Source organism: Myxine glutinosa, chromosome 4, assembly GCF_964187855.1.
Source record: "Myxine glutinosa chromosome 4, kmMyxGlut1.1, whole genome shotgun sequence".
NCBI classification, from domain to species: domain Eukaryota; kingdom Metazoa; phylum Chordata; class Myxini; order Myxiniformes; family Myxinidae; genus Myxine; species Myxine glutinosa.
Genome location: NC_136264.1, coordinates 213,859,462 through 213,878,759, shown reverse-complemented (window position 1 = coordinate 213,878,759; position 19,298 = coordinate 213,859,462). Strand labels below are relative to the sequence as shown.

Here is a 19,298-nt window from a genome sequence, read left to right as displayed (position 1 = left end):
CGATTAGATTAGGCCATCTTGTGTGCCCTGTCGTACACGAGATGTTAGTTGTAGCAATACATTATAGCACTCGATAATTTCATGCTATATCCTTGTTGCCACAGCATGAAATGACAGAGTGCCACTCCTATGCAGGATGTTTGACTAAAGGTGGAATAATTTGTTCAACATGCCGGTGACAACTCTTCATGAAAGTCGTCGTGGGATCGTCGTCCTCCACCAACAACCATTGCTGACATCCGGCTTAACATCCTTCCGATGGACAGCTGTCCAGGATTGAAGATTTAAAAAGCTAGCTTAAACCCTCCACCCTAACGACTATTTGTGTTTCATGGAGGCCTCTCTGACAATGTGATGGCTTTAACAGAATGAATTCAGAATATCGATGAAGAACTCAAATACAGTACTACATATGAATTTATTTAAATCGTAGCTCAGTAAATTAATTGATCAGACTCTAAACAAGGATCTGGGGCCATACAAGATGAGGAAACTTGGTTTTAAACAAATATCATACCAGGTACATACTGTACTGCCAACCTGAGATGTTGGCAACAAAGGTCCTGAGAACAATGTGGTAATTAAAAATAAAACAATGAAAAGGGTGTCATTCCCCATGTACTGAAGTCTGTCTGCTTGGCATTCCCTCCTTCAGCAAATTCATCGTTTCTTCGAGCCTGTGTGGAATATATACATGTATGTATATATATATTATTTATATATATATATATATATATCATGATAACCAAACAATGAAAGTGTCTATTTGTATGAAGTACTTTTCCAAAAGAAGGAATCTGCAGTTTCATCTCACAAATGCACACACCAATGAATGATTGAAAAGCTTTTGCAAACTACCACCAACTAATTACTTACATCCGGCTCAATCTTTCATCTTGGGATTCTTCATTGCCTGTTCTTCCTTCTCTCTGTGAACGACAAGAAAAATAAATAAATAAAAACAGCCCTTCGCAGGTCAGAAACTCCATTGGAAACTAGAGTTCATCGAGCACCTCATCCCGCACTCTTGAGAAACAAGGACATGGGCGGAGTCTACAAGTGGCAAATATGATTGGTCGCCGTGACATAAAATGCTGTAATATTTCGTCCAAGTAGTGATAAACGGAAGGGTTTTGAAAGTGCCAAAAAGGCGATTTGTGGAATCAAACTCAGAAAGAATGTCATGGAAACAAACTCAGACCACTCGTAAGAAATGAGGCTTTATTGATCTATTTCTCTACCCATTCCTACAACACAAGAATGCAGATTATTAGTTCCATAAAGAAGGCAATCAAAGCATACATCTCTTTCTAGTTTCTTGCAGCAATCAATTACGCACCTGTTAATCTCAGCAGTCCACAGCACTGGGGATACAGTATACCACACGATCGCGCACCGAATGTACACCGTTTATATAAGCTGCCTCAAGGTCGTCCCTTCACGCGGATCGTCTCTTCACTCAGCTCGAGACATTACAACATATTTCACCACAGTGTTCTACTGTGTTCAAGTACATACAGTCGGACCTCAACATTCGTGGTCCCAACATTCACGGACCCCGAGTATTCGCAATTCATAACAGGCAACCTACTTCTACATTCACACTTCGTAGTTTAAATCAGAACTCGTCGCCTATATCCACCGCTGCTTATATTAATTCAGCCTGGGGAATTCTTCTGCAGAAACCTGCTCTTTCTTATGCACAGATTCATCCCATCTCTTCAATTATCTTACCCATCCTCTCTCTCTCTCTCGGTACTCTAATCCTGTGGTGAGGCAATTGCTTTGAAACAACTTGCATTCTCCTCCTGGAAGGTAAATCCAACTGCGGACGACCTCAGATCATTCCACAAAGCTCGCGACAAGTATGTGTCCACTCTCAGGAGAGCCAGAAAACAACATCTGCCCAATCTCAAGAATGAACTTTCAAACTTTTCTCCCTCCTCTAGAACCTGGTGACACCTTGTCAAATTGGCACCTTATCAAGACCCTCTGCCCACTCTGTGTTCTATTCCCCCTCAGGTATCTGCAGGACCCACGCGGTCCACCAGAAACCACCACCTAGTGAAACTGCCTAAATACAGAACCACTGCTCACCTCCACTCATTTATTCCTCTTTTTTCACCTGTGGAACCACCTTCCATACTCTATAAATGAATGAATGATCGTTTTAAGGCCATTTTCCCCCCTAGAGCAGGGGTTAGCCTTGCGGGCCCCATGACAATCATCGGTCCCTGTTTGAGGCAATGTTTTTATGGCCGGATGCCCTTCCTGACGCCAACCCTTGGTCACGCTCTTCGATGCGCAGGGATACAGTGAACCTATTCTAAACCGGGGTACACACCGGGATCATTCATCCCAGCAAGCTGGTACTCAATTTGCCGACCTTGGAAGGATGACAGGCTGAGTCAACCCCCCTGGCGTTAATTCAGCGATCGACCGGGATTCGAACCCAGGATGCTAGGATCCCAAGCCGGCACCCTAACCGCTAAGCCAACACCAGGCTAACCTTCCATACTCTTTTCAATCTTATTCTTCCCTCCAGATCTTCAAGACAGCTGTTCACCACCATCCTCCATCCAAAATCATGATATTTTCTGCACCTGTTAACCCACACCCACATCTCCCAAAAATGTTGCTTATGTATCCATTTGTCCACCCCTTATTGTTACCTGCATCCCTTGTTGTTTGCCCGTCTCCGTATATTTTCACCCTCCACCTGCTGTTGGCGTTTCCCCTTTCTCTTGCTGTTCCCATTGTTATGTTGTTTCCTTATTTATTATATGTCATAGCTCTTCCAGGAGCCTAGACCATGTCGTAAAAATAAAAATTCCTCCCACCCCTAATTCAAACAATGCCCCCACATTCGTGGATTCGACATTCGCGGCATTTTCCAGGAACGTATCGCCCGCGAATGCCGGGGCCCAATTGCAATTTCATCAAGAAAATAACGATTGTTAAAGTTGTAGAAATTACCTGCTAAACTACGGGTCTGTTTTCCGATCTGTGTTCAAAATAGAACATTCAATTGAAAAAAAGAGTCGTTCCTCGATTATAAAGTGACGTTTGTGGATGGACAGACAGACAGAAGTGAACCAATTGTTTAACCCCACTTTTCGCTTTGTGTGCGCGGGGTAACAATGATCACATGATTAATACAGCACCAACAATATTCGAATTAAAACAACGGAGTCTTTGTATTTAAAATAGTCAATGACCAGTTACATGCCAAGACAGCTTTTGATGCTTTTGTTGGCACAATGATCATTGTTAAAAAGTAATCTGACCAAAGATTTCCACCATGTAAACAGCATCCAGGGAGGCACATCAATGTGTCTGCCATCCCTCCGGTGGACATACAGTAAGGAACAGTCTATGCCAGCACTGGTCGTTAGTGGACATTAAATGTCTCATGGTGTCCGCAAAGAAGGAGGCAAGGTATCGCCAGCACCAGGCCTGGACAAATTGCTGCACTTTCAGTCGAGTGTCCTGCCATGGATTGGCGACCCATCCACGATCGGTTCTAGTTAGTCTAGAAACAGTTGTCAATTTGTTGGGGTCCTTTTTAAAAAGTATGGGCCTCTTTTTTACTGTTTTATAAGCAAACGTATGGGGGCTGCGATGCAGGTGAAGGATTAAATGGGGCTAAAAGTTGTGAGTGAAGAACTACACTCGTCATGATAGACGGGGTGTTGAGCATTGTGCAAATTATATTTACTACAGATGAAGAATAAACTACTAACGACTACTGAGACAGACGGGACAAATCAACAACTATTGCCAATCATTACAATGAATTGTGGACTTCGCCATTTTTCATTCTGATGAATTGCACACGTTTCATTTACATTACACCAATGGGCTGTGCATAGCTTGTAATCATCACCATTTCCCTGAACACGGCAAAGGTAATATTAGCCTTGGCTCATTGGATTCACGACGAGAAATCGTGGCACAGGCCTACTTTCTTGACAGACCTTGCAAGGCCTATCATGGCCAACAATGAGCATACCTGGGTTGCTCTGTCAAACACACAAAACGTGCAGGTCGTCTGTCACTAAATAAGCTTTGTATGGCCATGCAATAAAAATGGTAATACGTATTATACACCATAGGTAATACGTAGGGAGTTGTTAACACCACCAGTCAAGCTAAACCATGAAATCAAATCAACGTAACCCGCACAATTTGCAGCTCATCTTGCTGAGACTACAAAGGAGGCATAGGTGTGGTGTGATGTCATCAAGATGACCACTCCATATCTCTACCTGAATACTGGGATGGGATTGGGACGAAAGGGTGGAAGATCGAATATCCGTTGCTGTTGAGTTTCTGGCCTGTTCACATTTTTTCTCAATGGTCATAGTTTCCAGGGGCAGCACGTCCTGCAGAAGGTAACGGAGTGAGAAACAAAGGTTGAGATTTAAACAGCACTTAGCAACAGCCCAAATTAAAAGACGAGAAAGTGGGCAGATGCTTGGATATATAGAAAGCATGGTGTGTAATCTTGTTTTGTTGAGGAAGACAACCTGACTACTCAGCAACCTGGATCAACATGATTTTGGTAAAGTTTGCTGCTGTTAAAACGGCAAACTGAAAACAAAAGTAAAAGTGGGATGTTACAATCAAAAGAAAGAACAATCTCAGGGAAACAGAGAAGTGAGACCGAGTATAGAGCCATACCTGTACAAGCATCAACTGGCTCTCCAACAAGGCCACACGATTCAAAAGGGTCTCCCAGGATGTCCTTTTCACGAGCATCATCTCACTAGCTGCTCCCTCCTTGAACTCAGTCTGAGGAAGGCCCTTTTTATGAATGATATCAGCAAGGTTACTCAAGGGTTCATGAAGCCCTGTTTTTAACCTCGTGTTTTCAGGTCCAGGCCCCTCGCCAAGCACTTCATCATCAGCACCAGGCTTCTCAAAAGGAGACATGGATTTCTCTTGACAGATTTTATCAAGGACACTTATGTCTCCTTGGGGCAGACATTCAGCTGTTTGGTTTTCATTAAACAAGCACCTCTGATTGCTATGGTCTTCCTCTTTCCCTCTGTTATCTTCAAAGTTTCCAAAATCCTCTGGGCGATGGCACTCATTCCGTTCTTCATCTTCGTCATTGTCATCCACATCACTCCAAACAACCTTTGGACCAAAACCAGTGTTTTGCACATGTTTGTACACACGAACACCCAAATCCTCCGTGTTGATGTTCACAGCATCAGGAACGTTGTCCCCGACTTTGGAGGCCGTGGGGCGAGAAAGCCCTTCCCACATAGGATGTTTAGGTGGACTGGGCTCTTCTTCACCCAATTCCTAGAGGGAAAAAACAAAATTGCTCTGTGAGAAATTAGCATCAATTCAAACCACCCTCAAATGCATGACAATAATCATTAGAGACATTACATCGAGGAGGATGACTTGTGTCTGCGTAGGAACAGACGAGTGAGACGGGCCAATGTGTCGGACAACTCGAGGCATCCAATGATCTGCCTGCAAAGCAACAAGTAAATAAATTATTTGGTAATGCCTTTGGAAGAGCAAAAGAGTACAAAAATAATGGTTAACAAAATACCTGGGAGATGAGTGAAAAAATAATTATATTGACAAAAATTATACATATTGTTGTGGTAGCTTGGTCTTCTGGTTGCCTGGTTCGAATCCTGCGAGGCGTCTCAATGCGACCGTGACAGTCGACCATTTTCGGTTCTTCCCCACGACATTATGCATCTATACCGCGATAACATACGGATTATCGAGAGACAGCGGAGGCAAGAAAGGAAAACATGCCAATGTCCATCTCCGCAAGGACCAGTCTATACCTGCGATGTTTGTGGTAGACGCTGTGTGTCCCGCATTGGACTATACATCCATCGCACAATGCACAGTGAGCACGCCAACAAAGGGAAGAAATTCATCGAACACGACGACTCACCCATCAACATACGGATTCGAAGTCCGAATCGACCCAGCATTAAGCCAATTAGGCATCGCACATCGTATGCTAATTAGACTGAGTGAGCCTGAAGTGTGACGCGGTTCCGTGTGCGTTGTTGAGAACTGCAGCCAATTAATTAGTTAATGGGTCTTTCCTTAATCACTCACTGAGAACCACAGCAGTAGCCAGAGTTCATCCCAAGATAAAGTATATTTAATAAGCGGTACAATGGTCACGGGGAAGGTAGCACACGGAAGCAGTACATTATGTAATAAATAGATAATCCTCTTAACCCCCTACCGACACATGCCCATGAACCAACAGACGAACGGAATTCCTTAATTGGACTATGCCTTAGGGCCCAGTCGGACACACGACGTGAAATAGACAAAGCGAAAGGACAAGACAGAATAGTGTTACCGGGATAAACCCGACAGTTTGCAGGATAAGTCCCTCTCCTCCACCCAGCCTCCCCCCTGCAGTTACGAGTGTACAAGATCGAGGCTCGTGTAAGAGCAAACATTAATGACAAAAAAAACATAAACAGACACATAAAACATATAATAAAGGGAGTAGGAGACAAGATGCAGAGAGAGAAGGAAGCACACAAGTACAACAGCAGAGAACAGGGGCATCGGAAGATGTGTGGGAAGGGGAGGGCTTGGGGGGGGGGGGGAGGAGGCATGGTAAGGCGCGGGGGGGGGGGGGAGGAGAAGGGGTGGGAGAGGTATAAAACACATGGACACTGCTTGGACTTCAGGGATGAAGTCGATATTTCAGAAAAGTGAATCTGGGGTGAATTAACTGGGGTAGAAAACGTCAAGGTTTTGGATGGGGGAAGATAAGAGATGGTGGTGAACAGCTGTTTTAAAGACCTGGAAGGAGGAATGGGACTGAAGAGAGTGAGGGAGTTTGTTCCAGAGGCGGGAGAAAAGAGGAATGAAGGAGTGAAGGTGAGAAGAGAGTCTTGATTTTGGCAGTTTAACCATAAGAGGGTTGCTGGCAGATCTTGTGCGACCTGAACGAATATTTGGGGGACAGAGCCCAGAGAGAGCTGGGGGAGCTAGGCCAGAGAGGAGTCGGTAGAAGACAGAAAGACCACCTACCTGCCTGTGGTGAGCGAGTGAAAGGCCCTCGGAGTCAGCTTCATCACGGGGAATTCCAAAGATTCTGAAAGCTTTGGTTTCAACAGTGTGAAGCCGAGCTAGGTGTGAGGAAGGAGCACCAGCCCAGAGGGGAGAACAGTATTCCATTGAGCTGCGGATGAAAGCCATATATGTGGTGAGGAACTCAGGTGTGCCAAGGAAGGACCTCAAACAACAGAGGATGCAAAGTCGGCGACTGGCTTTGGAGGCCGGCTTGGAAATGTGGTTTTCCCAGGAAAGATCATGGCAAATAGTGAGACCCAAAAGCTTGAGCGACAGAACTTCTTGGAAAGGATTGTTGAGAAAGTAGATGGGTTGTCCAGACGGTCTTTTCGGAGAGACATCATAAGAGTGTGAGATTTGTCAGGATTGAAAGACATGTTCCACTTCTTTGACCAGTTTGTGATATTGTCCAGGTTTGCAGAGAGTGAGGAGGCTGCAGACTGCCGATCTGAGGGTTGAGATATGGAGTGGTAGAGAATGGAGTCATCAGCAAAGAGATAGAGAGGATTTTCCAGAGAGTCGGAGAAATCATTGATGAATACCAGAAAAAGCACAGGGCCCAAAACACTGCCTTGAGGAATTCCAGCCTGAACAGGAAGGGGAGATGAGAGAAATCCATTCAGGGCCACACGTTGACTACGACCAGAGAGGAAGTCCGCAATTCATGCTTGGAGGTTTCCATGGATACCATAAAAGGAGCGTTTGGTGAGCAGAGCAGGGTGCCAGACCATATCGAAGGCACATGTTATGTCAAGGGGGACGGCTCTGATTTCCTGTTTGGCATTGAGGACCTTCATCCATTGTTGAGACAGCAGAAGCAGCATGTCCAGAGTAGAGTGACCTCGTCTAAATCCAAATTGATGATCAGAGATGAAGCCATTGGAGAAGAGGAAAGATTTCATATCTGAAGCAATGATGGATTCCATGACTTTGCTGATTATTGGGAGCAGGCTGATTGGTCTGTGGTTGCAAGGATCTGCCTTTGCACCTTTTTTGTGTAAAGCGGTGATGTTGGCTGATTTCCAAGCAGATGGCAGATGACCTTGAGCAAAAGAAAGGGTGAAGAGAACAGACAGAGGGCGAGATATCGTGGCAGAGCAGGATTTTAGGACCCGTGGGCTGATGCCGTCTGGTCCAGTTGCAGAATCAGAGTCGAGGTTTGACAGAACTTCTCCACCTTGTCAGGAGAGAAGGACGCAGATTCCAGGAACAGCTGGGTATGACTGGGTAAGGTGGGTACAGAGAGACACGGGTTTGGGACACAAGATATTGAGGCAAACGCAGAGTTGAGGCAGTCAGCTTTTTCACATGCAGTGTCAGCTGTGTTGCCATTTGAGATAAGGGAGGGGATGGAGGGGGAACAAACACCAGAAACAGATTTGACTAGACAGATTTGACTAGACACCACCAGGATTTGGAGGAGGGAGACAGGATGGAGAGTTCAGTCTTGAGAGTAGCGAGATATTGTTTCCTGGCTCTCCTGAGGGTAGACACACACTTGTTCCGAGCTTTGTGAAAGGAATGGAGATTGCCTTCATATTGGATTTGCTTTCCATGAGGCGAAGGCAAGTTCTTTCCGGGCAACTGCCTCACCACAAGATTCCGTGTACCATGGATGGGAGGAAGGGTAAGACAACTGAAGACAAGATGGGATAAATCTGTGCATGAGAGAGAGCAATTTACTTTGGAAGAATTCCCAGGATGAGTTGATGTCAGAGGCAGTGGAGATGTGAGACCAGTCCAGATGATTGATGGCTGCTTGAAGACCGTGCCATTTGGCCTGAGTGAAATGCCAGACTCGTCGACGCTGAGGAGGCTCTCTGAGAATGGTCAGAGAGATGTCCACTTTAACAAGCACATGATCAGATGAACCAATTGGAGCAGAAGAAGAACAGCAGACATTTGCAGGGAAGTTTGTGACAACAAAGTCAAGAAGAGAAGATGTTCCGTTGACTGAGATCCAGGTCGTGAAATTGACAGATTGTTTCAGTCCCAATGAGTCGCAGTTTCTGGGAAACTCCTCCATTCCTATCTGCACAACTGCCTTCATAACCTCGGGCCCATACATCATGGATGACATGTCACGCCCCTGCCCTCTCACTCACCATTGGACGCTGCTTCAGTCGGGTAGGCAGAGCTATCTCTCCGTGACCCACCTCCCCCCCTCCCACCCCAAAGCTCTGAGGCATCACGGTCAAGTTATGATGGCCTGACGGTGTTTGCCGGCAAAACATGTGCCGCCGCCAGCCTGGCAAAACGTCAAAAAGCACACAACTGAGAGATTACAGAGGGCAGAGTGGTGAAAATTGGGTCAAAATGTTTGGTAATTTTAGACAGACATGTGGATGGGTCGACGATGTCCAACAAGACATAAAAGTGATGCACATCTTATGTCACAATTTAAACTCGTATGCTGGACATTCACTTTAAGGAATTAACGACTATATTCTAAGCATTATTAACCCCTACAAGGAGCCATTTCCACAACAATACAATTATTACCAGCGATAGTTGTCACCACTTGTATCTTCACATTTTCATTCACCTTAGATTAAAATAAAATCTTTATAGGAGGCCCTTTGATCATGTAATCACCTTATGTTGCCATCTTAATCACCTTATGATCATGTAATCACCATATTTCCTCCCCAATTGTGACTACCACTTTGATCATAGCGGGAAGGCTTGCTTGCTCCTGTGACCCTTTGGGCTATACTGGCGGGAGCTTTGCTCCTGGTAGGCCTTACCTAGCCTGGCAGGTCAATGGGTAGGAGCCAGACTAAGAGTAGTCACACATTTTTGGGGGTAGGAAAAGTCATTTTTCCACCTGGCCTAGTCACCCCCACTTTCTCAGTGGTCCTGTGAAGAGGGTTTTCCTTGTTTCAGGACTAAGTGAACGGTACCAGGCAGTCTTCTTCTTTTTTTAAATTCTTCTTCTTTGTTTTCGTCCTAGTGTTCTTTCTTTTCTTCTATTCTATCATTTCTAGTCTTAGTCATCTTGCATCTTTCTTGTCCATGACTCCCTGTGGGATCTGATGAATTCTGCCTCTACGAAGGGTACTGGAAATAAACATGTCACAGGTCATCGCCGCCTGGTAGTACAGGATCCAGAACTCTTTGGTAATGCTCTGAGAGGCTGATCTATCAACTGGTGTAAAATGTCGAAATGGTTGTGCTGCCATGGACATGCATGGGGGTGGTCCGTGCAGCCATTTTCGGTTGCATTGCTGAGGCCATCAGAGTGGCATTGTTATGACAATGTGTTCGCATGAGTTTGTGAGACCCTATTGAGTGTCTTGGACTGGTCTGTAAATTTGTTTAGGTAACTTTGACTGTCCTCTCCTTCTTCTATTTCTTCTTCTTCCTTGGCTGGCCTGTCCACTCCCTTTCAATGTTTTATGTATTTCTATCACTATGAATATGAATATGGCTCGACAATGTAAGAATAACATATCTCTACCTGCACGTGCTAATTCACCAGCCAGCGATGCTCAAATCCTTTTAATATTTTCTTTTCCAATGTCGGGGCTTTCGCTCCAACTTCTCTTCTGTGCAATTTTTTGTTCATCTTAACTCACCTGACCTGCTGGCTCTATCTGAGTGTCGGTTGGACAGTGGTATCTCCTCAATTTCTTTCAAGCCACCTGGTTACATTTTTCACCGACTTGATCACCTTCCTTCTCATGGTCTGGGTATCTATGTTAAGGATTCTCTACCTTTAGCTCGTGAAAACTCTCTTGAAAGTGGCTCTCACGAGTTTATGTGTTTCCGCCTTGTTCTCCTGCATTCAACAACATATCTCTTCTTTCTGTATCGCTCACCTGCCTTTCCCTCTTGTGCCGTGCTCGATACAATCTCAGACAGCATTGACAGGTCTATTTTACTCCACCCTTCTGCACACATCATGGTATTTGGAGACTTCAACATTCACCACAAGGAGTGGTTGGTACACTCTCGCAATACTGACCTTCCTGGTATTGATGCCTATCATTTCTCAATCTCTCAAAACCTCACCCAAATTGTTTCCTCTCCCACTCATATTCCTGACCGTGCTTCTGATGGAAGATACCTGCTTGATCTCTTTCTGTGTTCTAACCCCGGTGATTGGGTTGCCGATGTTCTGCCTCCAATCGGTAACTCGGATAATTCCACTGTTTCTGTTTGTGTCTCCTACTCCTCATTCTCAACTCCAGTGCATCCTTTTCGCCGCACTGTGTTTCAGTTTGGGAAAGCTGATTGGGATGGATTCCATTCATTTCTTGCTGATGTGCAATGGACCTCAGCTTTTAGCCTTGGTCCTGATATGGCTGCTGAGGAAATATCCCAATGGATTTGCACTGGTATGGACATTTATATTCCCTCATGTACCTATCAAGTGAAGGTCCATTCCCATCCATGGTTCACTGATGCACATGCTTGTGCATCAGCAATTGCTAATCGCAACCACTATTTCAAGCAGTACCATGTGCAAGGATCTTTGGAGTCCAAATGTCTCTTCCACAAAGCAAGTAACCACTGTAAAAGAGTTATTGAGGATGCCAAGCAACAATATGCTGCTTCTGTAGCCGATAACATTGCGACTCAGCGGCATGGCTCTCAGGACTTTTTGGTGGATTGCCAACAGTGTACTCAACCGCAATAAATCTTCTATACCTTCTCTTTTTCATGGACCAGAGGTTGTTACTTCACCTCTGGATAAGGCTAACCTTTTTTTCAAACCATTTTGTTTCTAATTCAACACTCAATGATCAGGGATACCCTCTTCGTGATTTTCCATCTCAAACAGACTCTGATATTCTTGTTCCATTTATCACTCCTAAGAAGGTTGCCAGAATTATTCGCACCCTATATGCCTCAAAAGCGACTGGTCCTGATAAAATCCCTGTGATTGTATTGAAGAGTGTTATCCCGAACTGTAATCGATTCTTGCCAAGCTATTCGACCTGTGCTTGTCTGCTTCAGTGTTTCCTTAATCATGGAAAGTGGCTTCACAGTTGTCCCTGTTTTCAAGGGTGCCAGTGAGCATTCTGAACCAAGTAATTATCGCCCCATCAGCCTACTTCCTGTAATAAGTAAGGTATTTGAATGCTTCATCAATGAACAACTTCTCAGCCATCTGGAAACAATGAACTTCTCACTGACTGCCAGTATGACTTTCATTATTCTCGCTCTACTGGTGATCTACTATCCTTAATTACGGATCATTTCAACAGGGTATTGGAGCTCAAGGGTGAAGGTCGATTAGTTGCTTTGGATATCTCAAAAGCCTTTGATAAAGTTTGGCACAGGGGGCTGCTCCACAAGCTTCAGTCGTATGGTGTATCTGGAGTGATGCATTCAATCATCTCAGCTTTCCTTACAAATCGCAAGATGAAGGTGGTATACTTGAGGGTCAATCTTCTCCTACTTGCTCCATCAATTCTGGTCTTCCACAGGGTTCTGTCCTTGGTCCCACATTGTTCCTCGTTTATATCAATGATCTTCCTGATAATGTTCTGTCTCAGCTAGCCATGTATCCTGATGATTCCTCACTCGACTGTACATCTGCTAATTCACTCAACGCCACTCGTGATGAGGTTGGAGTTTCTCTGGACAATGATTTGGAGAATGTGTGGAAGTGGGGGCACGACTGGCTGGTAACCTTCAATGCAAAGAAAACTAAACTGTTGTCCATATCTCGTTCGAGAAACAGGTCTTTCCCTTCTGTACACATGGCATCTTCAACCTTAACAGAATCATCGGAGCTTTGGCTTCTTGGTCTGGACATGTCTTCTCACCTCCGTTGGGATTTGTACATTTCTGGTATTGCTAGAGTGCTTCCAAGCGAGTTGGTTGTCTTTATCGAGCGCAGAGGTATTTACCTCCTGAGGCCATTTTGTACCTGTATAAGGCAACTATACGTCTCCTCATGGAGTACTGTTGTCACATTTGGGCTGGAGCACCGGCCTGCCACTTACCTTTACTTGATAGGCTCCAGAAATGCATAGTCAACCTGGTTGGTGTGGAGATGGGTTCAACTCTTCAACCACTCTCTCACCGTAGGTCGATTGCCAGCCACTCTTGGTTTGTTCTACAGATAATTTCATGGTAAATGTTTCGAATTTGCAACATTGGACTTTCTAACTTGGTTCCTCCCATACGAGTGTTTCTCCCATATGTTTCTGTATGAAACGAGTGTTTCATACAGAAAAACTCTGGAATTCACTACCTGTAACATGTTTCCCATTACTTTACTTTAAGAGGAATGTCAATTCATACTTCCTACATCTTTGAGGTTTAATCGCATTTTACCCGACCTCTGCTACTTCCGTTGTCTTGGATGTTTTCTTGTTATTTTTTTATTTGTTTATTCATTTGTATTTTGTTTTGCTTTATCCTTATATTTTTCTAACTTTCTCTTAGCCCCTTACCTAGAGTGGCTGTATGCCTTGTCTGGGGTGATATCCATAAAATAAAATAAAATTCATGTAAAGATCATTTATGACAAAGTCCCCGAGATCAGGGTTTCCCAACATTTTGTGTTATGGCTCCCTTGGCTCCCAAAGCACATCCCCAGCACCCCCCCCCCCTCCCCCCCGTGTCCCTTTCGCGAGGGTCGAGTGGCAGAGCGCATGTAAGCAGGCTCGGGGGGTCTCGGGGATAAAATTGTATTTTAGCTACCAATTGGGGTATCAGTGGTTGAGTCACAGTCAGGGCACAGCGGAGGTCATCTTCCACGTGGAGCCGATTGCAAAAAAAAAAACCCAAAAATAGGCATTTTAAGGCCATTTTCCCTGCAAGAGCGGGGGTTAGCCTTGTGGTCCCCATGACAATATTCTCCATTTTGCCCTATTTTCTGCATCTCCCCTTGTTAACCCCCTTGCCCGCATTTCTTCTTCGACCATCTTTGGCCAAGTCTTTCTCGGTCTTCCCCGTCCTCTACTTCCTTCTACATTCATTTCCATCACTCTTCTCAACCAGTCACTTTCATCCTTCCTCAACACATGACCAAACCATCTCAACCTGTTTCTCTTCACAGCATCCATCACAGGCTCGATTCCCATCATCTTTCACAATTCATCATTTGTCTTCCTCTCTCAACGATACTCCACACATCCACCGAACCATTCGCATTTCCACCCTTTCCAGCCTTTGTTGCTACTCTACGTTCATTACCCATGTCTCGCTCCCATAAATCATAACACTTCTCACACATGCAGCATACACCTTTCCCTTCATCTTCAACGACACTCCCATCCTCGTCAGCACGCCACTCAGTTCCCGAAACTTCTTCCATGCACATCTCACTCTAGCAACCGTTGCCGAGTCTGATCCACCTTCTCCATTCAGCATGTCTCCTAGGTAACAAAATGTTTTCACACCTTCCAGCTTCATGCCATCTCCAAGATCCAACTCAACATTTCCTCCATCTGCAGCTCCATCTGTGCACACCTTACACTTGAATGTAGCTGCCACACTGGTTGATGACCCTCTCAAACCACTACATTTTTGATGAACCCACTCAGCACACATTGTATATTGAATGGAATTCACTCCGACACCCTTCCTGCACACAGCACACGGCCACTTCCCAGTTCTTTCCACCTCACCACATGCTTTACCACTTGCCATCACCTTCATTTTTCCGATATTCACCTTCAGACCTTTTGTCTCCATACATTCCTTCCACTTGTCATCTTCTCCTTCAGTCCATCCATACTTTCTGCAATCAACACCAAAGCATCTGCATACAACAACTTCCACGCTAAACCCTCCTTTACGTTCTGAGCCAGCACCTCCATCACAGCTACAAATAGTAGTGGACTTAGTACCGACCCCTGATGCACTCCCACCTTCACCTCAAACTCACCACTGTTCCCGTCCTTCATCCTTACAGCTGTGAGCGCTCTTTTGTACATTGCCATCACTACTCTGATCAACCATTCCTCCACTCCTAACTTCCTCAATGCCCATGTCTCTATTTCACGTGGAACCCTATCGAATGCTTTCTCCAGATCAACAAACCAAAGAAACAACTTCTTCCTCTTCTCCATGTCCTTCTCCTGCAAATGCCTCACAATAAAATGCGCGTCTGTCATTCCTCTTCCTGGCATAAATCCAAACTGCATTTTGTCAATGTTCACTTTCTTCCTTATCCTCCTCTCCAACACCCTTTCCAATACCTTCATTCCATGCTCCAATAACTTTATCACTCGATACGAGCCACAGTCCAGAGGGTCACCTTTCCCCTTGTATAGAGGGACGAGGGTACTCAGTTCCCAATCCACTGGAATGCGGCCTTCTTTCACCACCAGATTGCAGATCTCTGTCATTCTCTTCAAACCCCAATCTCCCGCTGCCTTCAACATATCTCCGACAACTCCCGTCGGCCCTCCCGCTTTTCTACTCTTCATTGCTTTTATCGCTTCCTCAACTTCCTTCTCGGTTATCTTCTCTGCTGGTCCTAAAACTGGGTTACTCTCTATGTTGCCATCCCATCTACATCTACATCCCATCTACATCCTCTATGTTGCCATCCCATCTACATCTACATCCCATCTACATCCTCTATGTTGCCATCCCATCCCATCCCATCCCATCGAGTGGCGGAGCGCGTGTAAGCAGGCTAGAGCGGTCTGAGGGCTAAAATTGCATTTTAGCTACCAATTGGGGTATCAGTGGTTGAGTCACAGTCAGCGCACAGCGGAGGTCATCTTCCACGTGGAGCCGATTACGCTGTTTCAATTTGATATTCAACAGCGTGGAAAACCCCGATTCGCAGAGATAGGTAGACGAGAATGGCAGAAGCACCCGGATAGCTATCTGGCTGATATTAGGGTAGCGACCCATTCCCACCCAAAACTCCGTCAAACTCTTCTCTTCGAATGTGTCTTTGGCAAATGAATCGTTTGAGATTCAGGAATTCATCTTGCATTGCCTCCGGCATGCTCTCCACGCAAAGGTTGACAGAAAAAGGATTCCTCACAATTTTTGCCTCATTGTTATCTAAATCAGGAATATCCTTATGAAATTCTAGCTCCAGTGACTGCAGATGCTCAAGTGTGTCATTTTTTCAGTGCGGGATCAAGCTCTTTTCCCATGCTGTCTTGCAATTCAGACATTCTTTCGAACATAGCAATGTTTCCTGTGTTCACTTTCCTGCGCCAGTTTTGGAGCTTGGCAACAAATCCTCTGAGATGATCGTGGAAAAGAATAATATTAGTCGCTCTTCCTTGGAGCTTGAGGTTCAGCTGGTTCTGCTGCTCGAAAATGTCAGCAAGATATGCAAGTCATTCGTTCCACAATTCTTCATCGTAATGCTGCAGAAGGTCATAATTTCCCTTGAAGATTCAAGAAATGTTTGACTTCCGCACGAAGTTCAAAGACGCGGTTCAGAACATTCCCTTTCGAAAGCCAGCGTATGGCAGTATAGTACAGCAACGTTTCATGTGCCGCGTTTGTGTCTTTGCACAGCTCCTTGAATATTCGGGTGTTGAGAGCCCCTGCCTTGATGTAGTTAACAATCTTGATTACGACTTCAAGAACTTTCTTCAATAAGAGAGGGAGAGTCTTACAAGCCAGGGCGTAGCGATGAATCATGCAGTGGGTTCCTTTCGCTTGTTGTGCCAGCATTGTCACTTCTGCTTGGAATTTGGATTTGGAAACAAGCATGGCATGAGAACCGTCAGTACAGACACCGCATACATTCTCCCACTGAATTCCTCCCGCATCGAAGAACAACTTCATTTTTTCCATGACGTCGTTAGTTTTTGTCGTTGTTTCCAGGGCATTGCAGAACAAGAATTCTTCCTTAATATAATCTCCCTTGACATAGCGAATGAATGCCAGTAGCTGGGAGCAGGAACTAACATTGGTCGATTCATCAAGTTGAAAAGAAAACAAGCCGAAAGGCGCCACCTTAATCTCATTGATGATCTGTTGTTTCACATCTTCCGACATGTCACAGATACGACGCTGCACTGTGTTATTCGATAAAGACACGTGTTCGACTTTGCAAGCCTCTGCCTTGCCGAGAACCCGTTCGACAATGAGGAGGGTACAAGGCTTGATGAGTGTCTCCCCAATCGAGTGGGGTTTTTTCTTCTTTGCAATTTCAAGAGAAACTTCATAAGAAGCCTGGACAGTTGCTACATTTTGTTGTTGAAAAGCTCCTCCCTCATCCAACTTCTGTCGCTTTAAATTTCTTTCATGCCGCTTGAAAAATTCGGGATCCTGCTTTGCATGTTGTGCGTGCTTCGTCTCGAGGTGCAACTTCAACTTGAATGGCCTCATGGATTCAGTACTCAAAACCTTGTGACACAGCACACATTATGGTTTCTCTTGGCCAGACACGGTAATGGACGTGAATCCAAGCCTTATGTATTCGTCAAGATACTTTCTTTTTTTACTCCCAGAAGCCACAACATCAAATCTGCAATTGGACAAAAAAAAAAAAAACAATATCAAAGTCAAATCAATATCAAAAAAAAACAAAAAGCAATATTTAATTTTTAGTATGGTTCAAATTACCCCATGGCCCCCCCGATAAATACACCATGACCCCCAGGTTGGGAACCACGGCCCTAGATCATGTGGCCACCTATCCAATGTGGCCATGTTAGCCAAATATCACCAGGTCACATGTGGACATTAGCCTAACACTTGTGCACACTGACACAGTCATTGAGAAGCATGCTATATAGCGTTTAGGTTATTCTGAGGTGGTACAGGTGTGTTGGATTCACCACCATGACCAAATTTGAAAGATGATTTTGTAAGTTAGGAATTAATCCTCTCCTGATTTGACTGATATACAGCAAAAGGTGAACAAGAAGATGGACTGTTTGTACCTCATTTATGTCCACCTCTGTATTTACTTATTTTCAATGGGAATGAGCAAAAGAGAAACAAGTAAAAGCGTTATTGTGATTAATGCTGTGACGTTTCCACTAAAATGCCAAGGTACTACCAATGCATCAACTACGATTCAACGTTCATCATCCAGTAGAGCTGACACACCTGACGTGTCACATCTTGTGACATATTTTGGACAGTGATCCCATCATTGTGCGATTCCCAACAGCTCGGCCTTGCTGATGCAGGCAGATGTGTCACCCCACTCCCAGATGGTATGTTGGGATCAGACCTGCAATGCTGTACGATCTTTGGTTGGCCAGAAGAATCATTGGCGGTTGAAGACTGTCTGTGCCTCTGCAGGTATAATTCACAAATTTGCTTGTATTCAATAACAACATTTATTGACTTGATGTCACAATTCCATCAAATAGCACTTTGCAAAAGTAGAAGCACTGATTTGAACTGCTTTAATATGATTTTTTTTTTTTTACACAATATTAACAAAAGTAGCTTTTGGAAAGGACAAAAGTCAAAGTTGTCAACTAAAACTTCGAACCTTGACAAATAAAATTGCGTTAGAACGATCGACATATTTCAAGGAAATGCAACGAACAGTCGATGCAGGAAAAGGCAATTCCGCTAATTCAACCTGTATGGATAAAGCACAGGTGGAAAGGTTGTTTGAGAGAGAGGTGAGATAGATATGGCAACCCCATAAAGCATAGATACAAGGCAAGGAATTGAGAGAAATTCAAAACTATGCGGACACCCCTTCTAATGAGTGGATTTGGCCATTTCAGCCACACACATTGCTGACAGGTATATATAATCAAGCACACAGACATGCAATCTCCATAGACAAACAATGGCAGTAGAATGGGCCATACTGAAGAGCTCAGTGACTTTCAACGTGGCACCGTCATAGGATGCCACCTTTCCAACAAGTCAATTCATCAAATTTCTGCCCTGCTAGAGCTGCCACGGCCAACTGTAAGTGCTGTTATTGTGAAGTGGAAACAACGTCTAGGAACAACAACAGCTCAGCCGCAAAGTGGTAGGCCACACAAGCTCACCTTAATCTCCAATGAAGAATACATTTGCAAAAAAATTGATTCTCCCCTTCATCACCATCTCTACTTTCCACCTTCCTGCATATCCCGTGCAGTAAAATTATTAAAGAGGAAGAATATCGTAAGTCACAAAACCCCTCGGGGAGTGGGGATATTGTTTCGTAATATCATTAATATTATGCTATTGTCATAAGTGTTGTTATTACCTCCGCCACCGAAGGTGGGTAAAGGTTATGTTTTCACCCCTGTCTGTTTGTCTGTGAACAAGATATCTCTAAATGTTGTGGACGGATTCAGACGAAATTTGGC

General features: G+C 44.6%; 1 protein-coding gene across 5 annotated transcripts in view; it reads right to left on the bottom strand.

Moving 5' to 3' along the window:
• Positions 1-399: 399 nt before the first annotated feature.
• The window catches only part of CEP44 (centrosomal protein 44), a 65,627-nt gene continuing 46,728 nt past the window's right edge, over positions 400-19,298 (bottom strand). For 4 of the 5 annotated variants that reach the window (XM_078776997.1, XM_068100505.2, XM_068100507.2 and 1 more), the window contains exons 5-10: positions 18,082-18,273; positions 5,404-5,490; positions 4,684-5,313; positions 4,269-4,385; positions 877-929; positions 400-677 (exon numbers count right to left, since the gene is read on the bottom strand). In XM_078776997.1, the coding sequence (XP_078633123.1) occupies positions 608-677; positions 877-929; positions 4,269-4,385; positions 4,684-5,313; positions 5,404-5,490; positions 18,082-18,273 (1,149 nt within the window). In that variant the 3' untranslated portion in view covers positions 400-607. The remainder of the gene's footprint in view (positions 678-876; positions 930-4,268; positions 4,386-4,683; positions 5,314-5,403; positions 5,491-18,081; positions 18,274-19,298) is intronic. The other variant, XM_068100509.2, reaches the window with a different exon arrangement.